The sequence below is a fragment of the Notolepis coatsorum genome, assembly GCF_963971535.1.
Source record: "Notolepis coatsorum genome assembly, chromosome: 1".
NCBI lineage: Eukaryota > Metazoa > Chordata > Actinopteri > Aulopiformes > Paralepididae > Notolepis > Notolepis coatsorum.
In genome coordinates this window covers 23,184,902-23,198,450 of record NC_140165.1, presented here as the reverse complement: position 1 = coordinate 23,198,450, position 13,549 = coordinate 23,184,902, and the positions used below count along the sequence as shown (strand labels likewise).

The 13,549-nt window shown below is 47.5% G+C and overlaps 1 protein-coding gene across 1 annotated transcript in view; it reads left to right on the top strand.

The window, feature by feature from the left end:
- Positions 1-11,576, top strand: part of LOC311227495 (uncharacterized protein) — a 97,331-nt gene extending 85,755 nt beyond the window's left edge. The window contains exon 4 of the mRNA XM_084313173.1: positions 5,793-11,576. Within this exon, the coding sequence (XP_084169299.1) occupies positions 5,793-7,729 (1,937 nt within the window). The 3' untranslated portion in view covers positions 7,730-11,576. The remainder of the gene's footprint in view (positions 1-5,792) is intronic.
- The last annotated feature ends 1,973 nt before the right edge of the window (positions 11,577-13,549 follow it).

The window sequence follows — 13,549 nt, the reverse complement described above, 5'->3', positions numbered from 1 at the left end:
CTGATGCCGTTCTTCAATGTCTGATTAAACCTCTCCACCCCCCCGTTTGCCTCCGGGTGGTAGAAAGCTGTACGGACGTGGTTAATCCCCCTGGCCTCCATGAAAGTGGCAAAGTCAGCAGAGACAAACTGCGGCCCATTGTCCGTAGTGAGGGTGTCTGGAATTCCCCACCGGGCGAACAGGGCGGAGAGGAAATCCGTGACCACACGGGTAGTCACAGACCCCGAGGCGGCCACCTCCGGCCACTTGGAATGGAGGTCATAGGCAACCAGGAGGAAACGCTGGTGGTGTGGGACACCATGGAGCTCCCCACAGATGTCCAGCTGGATGTGCTTCCAAGGTGCGGGTGGCCACGGCAAAGGCTGCAGCGGCGCTGGGGTCGGCGGCCCCGTCTTACCGCTGAGAAGGCAGGCTGAGCAGTCCCTCACCATTGTCTCTATATCCCGGTCAATGCCCGGCCACCACACCAGATCCCTGCAGCGCTGCTTCACCCTCACAATGCCCAGGTGCCCCTCGTGCGCCATGGTCAATATGCGTGCTCTGAGGTCACTGGGGATGACTGTGCGAAGCCCCCGAGCCACACAAACACTGCTCCAGCAGGACAGCTCATCCTTGACCCGATGAAAAGGCGCCAGCACCTCCGGGACCTTCACGGGCCACCCCCCCCTGATGTAGGTGCGGAGCTGGGCGAGCGTGGAGTCCCCCTCCGATGCAAGCTGAAGGTCCTCCAGGGAGACTGTGGCCTGGAGCGGGCCGTGAAGCTGAAGGACAAGCTCCGGTTCCATTGGATCCGGGCACGTTTTGGGTGCTGGGTCAGGGGTGGCACGGGAGAGCAGGTCAGCCACTACATTCTCCCTGCCGGGAGTAAACACTGTGGTGAAGTTATATGGCTGGAGCCTCTCAGACCAGCGGTGAATCCTCAATGGCTTGTGGCCCGACCCGGATGTAGCGAGCAGGGCGGTAAGAGCCTGGTGGTCCGTCCGCAGCGTAAAATGTCGTCCGTACACGTACATGTGCCACCGTTCACACGCCCAGACACAGGCCAGAGCCTCGCGCTCCCCCACCGAGTACTTCTGTTCCGCTGGGGAGAGAGCGCGGGAGGCAAACGCCACTGGGCGCTCCACGCCCCGCTGGACCTGAGACAGCGCAGCCCCGATCGCCGTATTGGACGCATCACAGGTGACAAACGTCGGGCTCGCCAGATCGAAGAACGCGAGCACTGGTGGTGAGGTGAGCTGCGTTTTAAGTTGGCGAACAGCGATAGAGCAGGCTGGGGTCCACTCCCAGACCGCGTCCTGTTTCAGGAGCCTCCGAAGCGGGGTGGTGGTTGTGGAGTATTGGGGAAGGAAGCGAAGGTAGTAGGCTGTCATCCCTAGAAACGACGAGAGCTGCGCTGGGCAGGACGGCTCAGGCAGGCGCAGCACGGCCTCCACGTTAGACTGGAGCGGGCTGAGGCCATCAGCAGACAGGCGGAACCCCACAAATTCGATGACTGGGACAGAGAAGGTGCACTTGTCCCCATTCAGCGTGAGGTTGTGACCGGAAAGGACGTCCAGCACCCTCGCCAGGCGCTCGTCGTGGATGGCTGATGTTGCACCATGGACCACTATGTCATCCAAAAAAACGACCACGCCCGGGATGCCGGCGAAGATGGTGGCCATTATTTTTTGAAAACAGCTGGGGGCTGAGCTGAGACCAAAAGGCATGCGGGTATACCTAAACACTCCGACATGTGTCACGAAAGCCGTAAGGTAGCGACTGTCAGGATGCAGTGGAACCTGCAGGTAGCCTTGGCGAAGGTCCAGTTTGGTGAAAACAGAGGAGCCGTAAAACTGTGCCGCCAGTTCCTCCACTGTGGGCAATGGGTACTTATCCGGAATCACCGCTTTGTTCACCTGCCTGAGGTCGACGCATGGACGCAGTCCCCCTAATTTCCTTTTGACTATCACCAGGTTGGAAACCCATGGTGAAGCGTTGACGCGCTCGATGATGCCCGCATCCAAAAGCTTCTGCAGCTCGGCGGTGACATCGTCGCGTAGGGCGAGGGGCAGGCGGCGCAGCGGCTGGATCACCGAACGCACCTCCGGGATGAGGAGAGGCTGGTGGTGAAACGCAGTGAGGCAGCCCAAGCCACTAAACAGAGCAGGCCAGCGCTGGTGCCAGGGCGAACCCACAGACAGAATGTCAGCCCCTGTATTGTCCACCAGGGAGAACCCAAGCCCACAAAACAAATCGTAGCCCATGAGGTTGGCTCCCTGATGAGACACTTGGAAAGTGAATGAGGGAAGGGCCTTGGTCCCGTAGCACACAGTGAAGGTGATTGTGCCTGCCATTCCTATTTTAGAGTGTCCATACCCATACAGGTCCTCTGCGTTGGCGGTGAGCGTCCGGCGCGGGAAAAGTCGACGAACCGTGGAAATGTTCAAAAGTGACTTGGAGGCCCCCGTATCCAACAGGAGTGGGAGAACCACCCCGTCCAGTTCCACCGTGCACCATTTAAATGCACGAGAGGTGGCGTCCACCGAATGGATGGTTGTCGGCGTAGGTGGACGTGGCGAGCGTGGCGGCGTGCTATCAGCACCGGGAGCAGAGCGGCAGACCCGGGCGAAATGGTTCTGCCTGCCACAGCGTTGACACCTCTGTCCCCTGGCAGGGCAAACTGGAGCCCGGCTGGGGTGTGATGCGGAGCCACAATTTCCACACACGGCCCGGCGTGCTGTTGACGCGGCCGTACCCCGGCGTGCAGCGAAATTTACCTCCAGGCTGTCATCCGGGAAAACCGGTTCGGGAAACTCCCCGGACGGTGCCACTGTTTGAGTCAACATCAGAGGTTTGGGGAAAACATTACAGGGTGCTAGCTGTGCTGCCAAACCTGCTGCTGACTCGAGATGGAAAGCAATATTAACAGCCTTTGTCAATGTCAATTCATCTGGCATCATTAATAGCTTATCCCTGAGCTTAGGGTTGTTAGTATGTTCAGCTAGCTGATCCCGTATCAGTTCATCTTCCATCACTCCAAATTTACAGAGGCTAGCCAGCCCCCGTAGGTCAGCTACATAGTGGTGGATCGACTCACCCACTTGTTGACGTCGCTGACGGAAGACGATCCTCCGGAGCATGACGTTTTGTGGAGCAGCGAAATGTCCCGACAGCAGTGTGACACAGTCCGCATAACTCGGTGCAGCTCCGAGAGTCCTAAAGATCCGTTGTCCCTCGGTTCCTAGGTTGTGAATGAGCAGGGCTCTCTTCCGAGCAGCGTTAGCGTCGGCGAGCCCGACGGCTATTATGAACGTATTAAACGCCTCCAGCCAGTGAATCCACGGAACCGGTGGCTCGCCAGGCAGGGCGAGGAACGGAGAGAGAGGTGCAAGTAGGGAATCCATAATCCCATCCTCGTCGCCAATATTGTGTATTCAAATAACGCACCGGACTGCGGCTTTACGTTTGACGGTTTATTTAATCCGCTCCACCAGTGCACAACACACACACACCATCTCCCGTTACCACAAGGCTTTACGGTATATCACAGCAGTGTCGCAACATTACCGTGCCATCTTAAAGGCCCGGTGAACACCGTTGTGATTCACATACACAACACGATCCTGCTCAGCTACGGAGCATCAGAACGCTCAAACGCGCTCTCTCTCTCTCTCTCTCTCTCTCTCTCTCTCTCTCTCTCTCTCTCTCTCTCTCTCTCTCTTTCTCTCTGTTCAATGATTTAAAGTGGCCAAACGTTACAATATAAATACTAATTGGATAGTTGATCATTATCTGAAATATTATAAAATCATTAAGTCTACTATAAGCCATTATCCCTTTGTGTGTGATTATTATTGTCTCACGTAGTGTGTATACATTGTGTGTGTGTGTGTGTTTTTAGCTAAAGTGGATAGAAAACACAGTACTATGCAAAAGTCTTCTTAGGCACCCCATAGTTTTTATATAAGATTATTTTATTTTTTATAATAATATAAGCTGCATTATAAGGAATACAAATCCAAATCCTCTGTCATACCATAAAATTGTATCATTATTTTGCATTGTTCGCATCGTATCGCCCCGAATCGCATTATGTTGAATCAAATCGTATCGAATCGTATCGTATCTCAACAGGGGGTGAATCGTATCGCATCGCCCGGTGCTTCAAATGTATCGTTAATGTATCGTATCGTTGGCACCGTATCGAGATGCGCATCACATCGGCCTCAGTGATGGAGATGCACATCACTAATATGTACATGCTTACCAACTGCCTCACCTGTTTTATTGCAACACTATTATCACCGACATCTATGAAGGAAGATCCCCCCCTTGAACGGCCCTTCTAAGGTTTCTCTCCTCCACATTGCCTGTGGTGCATTTTTTCTTATTGCTAGGTTTTAGTGAGTTTTTCTTTACCTTCTCATGGGGTATGTCTGGGAGTGTTGCATTCATTTATTTTATTTCTTTAAAATAGTTTGGACTACGGCGGCTAGGTGGCGTAGTGGGCAAGGCGCTCGCCACCAACGCAGGAGATGCTGGGTTCGAGCCCAGCTCTCGGCGTTGCTACCAGCTAGGCTGGTCGTTCATACTAATACAATTGGCAGTACTAGGGGGTGGGACACTGGTGGGTGGGGATCAGTGCACGTGAGCGGCGCGGCGCGTGAGCGGCGCGGGGAGCGGAGCGGGCGGTTTTGATGTGAGCGAGGAGTGGGTTTTAAAATGGGTCGGCGTGACGTCCGGAGCGAGAGTTCTCCTCCGCTCCAATCCACTCCGGGCCGCTCACAGTGGTTTAACACTGATGTAATATACATGTAGTACAATTCCAAAGCAACAGATGGCGATGTACAAACATGAAGGCCATTTTCAACCAATGAGAAGGGTGAACCGTCACTCACATCCTGTTAGAAAAAGTATATGGCGCCATTGTTGTTGTCGTTAGCTTACATGCTAACGTTAATGGCAGCGACCATAGCATTGTGGCTAGGCTAGCTATCATCGCTTAGTAGAGCTAGTGAATGGATAAACAACGTTATTTAACATTGCAGAATGGGTACAATTACAATACGGCTCAATACAAACAATTGTTAAGGGGCCCAGGGGGTGTAGACTGTTGTAGTTTGAGCTAATTTACACCATGCTCAAAAAAAAATAAAAAATCTGCCGAGCGATGTGGAGCGGGGAGCGGGGAGCGCTCGATTCAATGTGAGCGGTGAGCGACTTGGGGGCGGGGTCAACATGAGCGATTAGCGGAGCGGAACAAGCCGCCTAGAGCGAAGAGCGGATTTCACGGCCGCACCGATCCGCTCACGTGGCCTGGTGGGGATCGGACGTTGTGGACAGCGACTCCTACATGTCGGTTGGTGCGCCTGCGCAGTATAATCAGGAAGCGACGGGGGCAGCTTGTCCCTCCCACGCAGACCCTCGCCACTGAGAGATCGCGCTGTGCAGGTGAAAAGATGCGACGGCTGCCTCCTCGAGTACCGGAGGGGACACGTGATGTAAGGCTTCGTCCACATTGCAGCCGGCTTGTGGGAGGCATGGCCTAACAACATTCAAAACAGGGGAGGTTAGAATTGGACATTACGAAATTGGGGAAGGGAGAAAAGGGGAGAAAAGGGGAGAAAAAGTAGACACATTTATTTTTTTTAAGTTTTAGTGTTTTTGTTTTATTTTTATATTTATTGTGATTCTTCTTGACTTGTTTAAGGAAGATGTGTCCTGCCCATGGGGACATTAACGTGTGTTGTCGGGCCTTACAAATAAATTTGATTTGATTTGATTTGATAACACATTTCTCCTCTAATTTTCAGGAGAAACATTTTCCAGAGGCCAAAAAGGCCCCCCACCTCTTGGACCTCTTGGAGGGGAGGGGCCTCGAGAGGGGCCTCCGGGAATTCAGGGTCCTCCAGGACCCCAAGGACCCCCTGGACAGCCAGGCCCTGGAATGTCAGGCCAGCCTGGAAAACCAGGCCCCCCTGGTCCACAAGGTTACCCAGGAATAGGAAAACCTGGAATGCCGGGATTGCCGGGAAAACCAGGAGGACCCGGATTACCAGGACCAAAAGGCGAGCTTGGCCCTGGTGGTGGGGAGGGGCAGATAGGACTACCTGGACCTTCAGGGCTCCCAGGGCCCCCTGGTCTACCAGGCGCTGGGAAGCCAGGGGGACAGGGCCTTCCAGGACAGCCTGGACCACGAGGGGAGCCTGGCCATAAAGGCCACCCTGGACTTCCTGGTATCCCTGGGCCCAAGGGGGAAAAGGGATTTAGTCTGCCTGGGTTGCCTGGTTTGAAAGGACCTGGTGGCCCACCAGGTCCTCCCGGCACAGGGGGCCTCCCTGGGGTCGGTAAACCAGGCCTGAATGGACTTCCTGGACAGCCAGGGGTGCCTGGAAAACCGGGTCCTTATGGAGAACCGGGGCCGGTGGGACCACCAGGAGATGGAGGAGACTCAGGCCCACCAGGCTTGCCAGGAATCGGAAGACCTGGACTGGATGGATCGCCAGGACAACCAGGACCTCCTGGCGGGAAGGGTGAGCCAGGTCTGCCTGGTTTACCGGGTGGTCCAGGGTTACCAGGTTATGGCAAGCCAGGTTTCCCTGGCCCAAAGGGTCACAAGGGTCATGGCGGTTTTCCTGGAGGTCCAGGCCCAAAAGGTGACAAAGGTCATGGAGGTGTTCCAGGGGTCGTCGGCCCCCAGGGGCCCAATGGACCACCTGGCCCACCAGGTCAAATGGGACCCCCTGGAGGTCTTGGCTTCCCAGGACCGAAAGGGGAAGGTGGTGCTGGGGGTGGGAAAGGACATCCAGGAGGAAGAGGTGAACCAGGACCCTCAGGACTACCAGGACAGCAAGGTTTACCAGGAGACGGTGGACAACCAGGACACAGAGGTTTGCCTGGACCCTTGGGCCCTAAAGGGGAGCCTGGCCACAAGGGCTTACCTGGCCTCCCAGGCTCTCCAGGATTACCTGGGGGGAGAGGTGAGGGAGGAAATCCTGGAGAGAAAGGTTACCAGGGACCCAAGGGGATTCCAGGGCTTTCGGGACCAGGTGGACCGATTGGTCCCCCTGGGCCTTCAGGGCCAAAAGGTGAAATTGGTCCGCCCGGTAAACCTGGCTATCCTGGCGAGGGAAAACCAGGAGTTCCAGGTCATATTGGTCCTCAGGGAAAGCCTGGTCCTGGTGGCCCCGGAGGCCTAACCGGACAGCCAGGACAACCCGGTCTCCCCGGGCCTCCAGGACCCTCTGCTGGGTCCCCTGATCTTGGGGAGGTCCTCCCTGCGTCTGGCCCTTACTCCGGCCAAAAACAATACAAGAAGCCAAAGAACGGAGGCGAGGTTGGTGGAAATGGCATGGAGATGCCAGCGTTCACAGCCAAGCTCACAACCCCCTTCCCCCCTGTGGGCTCCCCAATCGTCTTCGACAAGCTCCTGCACAACGGTAACCAGGACTACAATCCCCAGACCGGCGTCTTCACCTGTAGCGTGCCGGGGATCTACTACTTTGCTTACCACGTCCACTGCAAGGGAGCCAACGTGTGGGTGGCACTGATGAGAAACACTGAACCAGTCATGTACACGTACGACGAATACAAAAAGGGCTCCCTGGATCAAGCGTCAGGGAGCGCCGTTCTCCCATTACAGCAAGGGGACACTGTGCACATACAGCTGCCTTCTGACCAGGCGTCAGGACTTTATGCCGGTCAATACGTCCACTCGACTTTCTCTGGATACTTATTGTATCCAATGTAAGACCAAACGTCTGTCCTCAAACAAGACAGGAGTAGAGGTGCTGCTTAATAGAATCAACGAAGCATGACTCTCTCCGTGTGGAGGAGTGCGCCACAAAAAAAAAAACATTTGACCGCAATCTCGCGCATATCCCGAAACTATAAACTGTCTTGTACGAGGTTTGAGAGTTATCGGGTTAAACGTGTTGGAATGTGTGATGTCATAAAAACAGCTGAGTGAAATGATGAAAATTAAATAAACAAAATATCAAGACCTTTTTATGTAATACTTCTTGGAATGTGTGACATCCTAATGACATTACACATTCCAATCTTAGCTCAAACACTCTCTAACCAAATGGATTTGTCCAAGACAAGATTATGGGCCTAATAAATCAGTTTTATTTCATGGTGGGGTGTTCCTTTAAACTTCTCCATTTGACCCATTTTAACTAGAATAGTGGAGAGGGAGAGAGTTGTGCTTCGTCCCTTGTGGATTGTACCCAAAGAAATAATAAAAAAATAAATACAGAAACAGAATAACTACCCATCATACACCACATTATTGTTTATTGTCCATGAACTGTTTTGATACAATTATGATGGCAAAAACGACTAACTACTACAAGACCCAACTGTAATATGAAGGCCCAGTGGAAGGGGGTCAGAACGGGGGGCATGTTTGAATGCATTCCGTCCTCCTTATGTATCCCACAATGCAACATGTCTTAACACGCCCACTTTTGCTGTTAGCTGGCATTGTGGACATTAGCTAACATTAGCAAACAATGTCAGCTACCAAATAAATGCACTTGACCATTTATTTTTCACAATATCTCACACATATCCCCAAACTCTCGTGAACAGTTTCACACATATTCATTTAGTTTGACCGGTTATTGAGAGTATAATGTGTGCAACTCCAGTGATGTCATGAGAGGACACTGAATCCTTGTGTTGTGCTAATTACAGCCTCAGTGAATCGATGTGAATGACAAGGTAGTGGTCTCCGTAAGACAATGTAGGTATTTTTCTTTTACATTGTTTAATTTAGCTGTAATTAACACAAGGATTCAGTGTCCTCTGATGACATCACTGGAGGACATATCGAAACTCACTAACTCTCAGTAGCTGTCAAACTAAATTAATGTGTGCAAAACTCCTTAGTTTTTGGATACGTGTGAGATTATGTGCAAAATGAAGCAGCATTGTTGTTTGATTAGATGCCCCTTTAATCAAATAATGGTGATATTACCAAGCATTATACCTAATATTAGCTAATGTTTCTACTGTAGTAACAAATATTTTCAAGTCTAACATTTCCTGGCTCTAGTATATTAACTAAAGGCTAACTGTTGCGTTGCACTGTTGCATACACCAGGGTGACTGTATAATGTCGAACACAGGGCCAGACATCTTTTATAAGAGATGTCCATTGTGTGGCAATAATGCACTTGAATATCCTTTCATCGTTTGTATCACCTCCGAATTCGTATCTCAGTGTCTGAATGAAAAAGCGGGGACAGATATGGGAACATTGTAGAATCTGTACATAGCTCTTGATAAATAGACACTTACAAAGCGAATTCACAAAGGGATTGCTCAGCATTTTCTGATGCTATGCAAATAACCCCAAAGCTAACCCTGCTATTTACAAAGCACTCGCAAAGGGTGAAATACCGTGCTAACTGTGTTGCCATCATCATTGCGTATCTGTGCGTCCATGCTATTTGTGGGTATTTAAAATAGGTAATATGGGCAAAAAATGTGTCCCTTTCTATGCAAATGAGCCCCATTGCAAAAAACTCCAATTCACAAAGGTCGATGCTAATTGCCACATACATACATACACATACATAGTGAAGTTATTTATGTCTTCAGAGAGTTGGTGTTAACTAAGCACATTTATAAGGGGTGTCATGGCCAGCGTCTCCGGTGATCCGTTGGGTTAGGTAATAATCACAATAAAGAGAATATAACCTGTACACTCATATGCTCCAAAATAAACTTTAATTTATAGCGTTCCGTCAGGTCCATGAGGAGTAGACGCTGAAAATACGGTCAATGAAAAGTGTATTCTGAAGTATCGGAGAATGCAGGTTCTATTCTCTTAATAATCATTAAATACAACTTAATTTCTCACTCTAAAAATATCCCTAAGCCTAAAGATTCAGCACCATGAACAGGTCAGCTCAAACTAATTTATTTTGGGATGACATGACAAACAAATGCAATGACAAAAGATAGTGACAAAAACAAAGGATGCAATTGTGTCATGAAAATACAAATTAAGAAAGCTCTATACATGTGAGAAAAGTACTGTTGTGTCTATCTGTCATAGAAACGAAGAGCTTTTGATCCGTCAGGTCTTCCAATTCGCGATCAGAGAATCATACATGCATACATGCATACTGTTGCATGGGCAGTATTTATACTATTTTACCATATCAGGAGCAAATTGCACATCATATGCTCCGCAAGCCAACTGCGCTGCCAGATATCAGGAGCAAATTGCACACCGTATGGGCGTGTTTGCGCTAGGTCCTTGACGGAGCACATAGCGGGCGCAAGTCACACGCAGTTAGGGGTGCTATTAGCAGCCGCAATCCATTCTTTGTAAATTCGCCCCTTAATGTGGGTTATGATGAAGCAAAGGATTGTTGCTTGTGTCACAGCTGTTGTAGAGTGGAGTAGTGAGGTAGAACGAAAACCTTAAAGTCTGGATTAAAAAGTCTGAATAAAAATGTATTTTTTATTGTATTCTATTTTTATTTTATTTTATTTTTTGTCATTTTTACACTGTCCATCTGGCTGCATGGACTCACAATGCAAATTGTTCTCTGACTGTATTATGGTTCAGAATTTGTCATGGCATGATCATACAGTAAGGTTTATATATTGTTTTAACCATGCATTCATTCATTCATTCATTCATTCATTCATTCATTCATTCATTCATTCATTCATTCATTCATTCATTCATTCCTTCATTCATGCATTCATTCAGTAATTAATTTTTGCCCCGCATTGAATATCAATATATACAGGATGCATATCTGGACATTGCTTGCAGCAATGACAACTATATGTATTAACTTAGATTATGGTTCTATATCTCGGGCACATACAGTACATACAAATAAGCTTATTGGTGTTCATTGTACAATGCATTTACTGCCATTTATAGCAATATACCATTGAATTATATTACATTTTTCTTCGTGTTTGCAGGAGAGGTCATCACACAGTAACACAATTATTGTTTAGATTACAAAGTAAAAGAGGGTCAACTGTTGTTATTTACTGTATGGATGTTTTATATTGTAAAATATGATATACAAATGTAATACGCATGTGTGTTTAGATTTTTTTTTCTCCCCCCCCCCCCCCCCCCCCCCACAAGTGAGCTAACCATTGTCAACTATTGGGAAAGGGAACAAAATTATCTGGATATTGAACTTGCAAAAATATTTCCAAACATGTGGCAATTTTACATACTTTATAATTCGATTTTCAATTCATATTTCGTAGCCTAAGCAAAAAATCACTCATTTCAAAGGTACTTGTCAGTATTCTATCTTGTAATTTATTTGTTTGACTACTGATTACCTGGAATTGACCTATCTCAAGCCCCACCCTCGTTTCTTGATCCTCCTTCTAAAGCAACAGTTGTGTTTGGAGGATCAAGAAAAGAGAGCGGGGCTTGAGATAAGTCAATTGGATTATGTGTTGAAGAGTAAGTGTAAAGTTTCTCTCTCTTTTTTTTTTTTACTGGACAATAATATGGTAAACAAACAAATGAGAGCCGTTGCATAACGTTTTTGGTTATTGTTGTTGTGTATTGCTATTTTGGTTATTTTTAAATAAAGATGAACCAATAAACAACAAAAAAAAACATATTGTCCTCCTAATGTCACCATTCCTGGACCTCATCCCCTTTAACATAACATTTAATCAGAGCAGCATAACTGGACCACATACCACTTTAACATAAGCTTTAATCAGAGCAGCATAACTGGACCACATACCACTTTAACATAAGCTTTAATCAGAGCAGCATAACTGGACCACATACCACTTTAACATAACCTTTAATCAGAGCAGCATAACTGGACCACATACCACTTTAACATAACATTTAATCAGAGCAGCATAACTGGACCACATACCACTTTAACATAACATTTAATCAGAGCAGCATAACTGGACCACATACCACTTTAACCATCAATGGTTTGAGGTTTGAACGCTCCCAAGCACTGGAATACACAAACATCATGTAGAATGCGTACGTTTACTTTTGATTACATTGCATTACATTGATCACATTAAGTGCATTCAACATCAAATACTGCTCTACTCTTAGATAGATAGCAATTTCCTCTCTGTGCATTCAGTAGAAAGATATTACAACCTTGCTGCATCCAGCTCAAAAATACTGAAGGGGAAGAGAACATAGACATGTAAGATATGTAGTTTATCTAACAGAGAACCACCACTGACCCCCGCAAGAAACTGATGTGGTCGATTTCTGAGGCACAATATAAATGCTGAGAAACTGTTGCATTTGGCTACCGCACTGGTAGGCCTATTGATGAGAATCTAGCTTCAATTGTCTTCTAAAGATAACAGTCATGTTAAAACTATGTTGTTTACAGTTTATAGTGTTTGTTGCCATGTTGACACAATGCCAGATCACTGCATCTCGGAGTCCTTTGTTCTCAAGCACTATTCCTATTGTTCCATTGCATCGCCATTGCAGACAATCTTGGTAGGTAAAATAACAGGTGATTAATATTGAGTGACAACTGCGGCCAATGAGCTGTGTTTATGGCATTGTGTCGTGTCATGACACTTTGTGAGAATAGTACCATGAATATCGAATAGATATTGTTCAATTATACCTAAACTAAAATAATGCAGTCTGAACTGGATGCTAATGGGAAGAATCATCAATTACACAAGATAATGTTAATGGCCCCAGGCTAGAGAGAGAGAGAGAGAGAGAGAGAGAGAGAGAGAGAGAGAGGAGAGAGAGAGAGAGAGAGAGAGAGAGAGAGAGAGAGAGAGAGAGAGAGAGAGAGAGAGAGAGCTGACCAACAGTATTTGAGCTCGGTTGACGTGTTGTATACTATAAACAGACAGCTTGCTGGTACGTGACAATACATAGTAGAGTGGTTAGGTAAGAATACCAGGTCTTTTGCTTTTTCCCTCCTTGAAAACATTGTGTCTTCCTGCTAGAAGGAAGCTAGGCTAAATCAATTCATTATAAAAATAATGCAGCTACTCGTATATAGTCTACTCTTCTCCACTATCAAATATAACTTAATTAATTAATTAACTTTGTTCGCCCTTTATGTTAATGACCTGCCGCAAGAAATTAAACAAGCCAATCTTGGTATTCCAATAGATAATATAATCCTAAGTATTTTATTGTACACTGATGATATTGTTTTGTTTGCAGAAAATGAAGCACATTTACAAAACATGTTGAATATTATGAGTTCTTGGTGCAGGAAATGGAGACTTGCGATTAACAGTGAAAAAACATAGATTATGCACTTCAGGGAAAAACATGAACAGCAGAGTAACCATAAGTTTCAATTTGGACCAATGCCCCTGATTTACACATATTCTTATAAATATCTTGGTTTCATCTTTAATGAGTACATGAGCTTCATAGAAGGAAGTAAAATACTGTCCGAGCCCAGTACATGAATCCACTGACACCAATGATGAAGGACCACAATTGGAAACAACAAACAAGCCTATGGCTTTATTGTGTTTATTTTTAATCCTATTGGTAAATGGTGATATGTATACCTGTAACCTGTTCATCTTG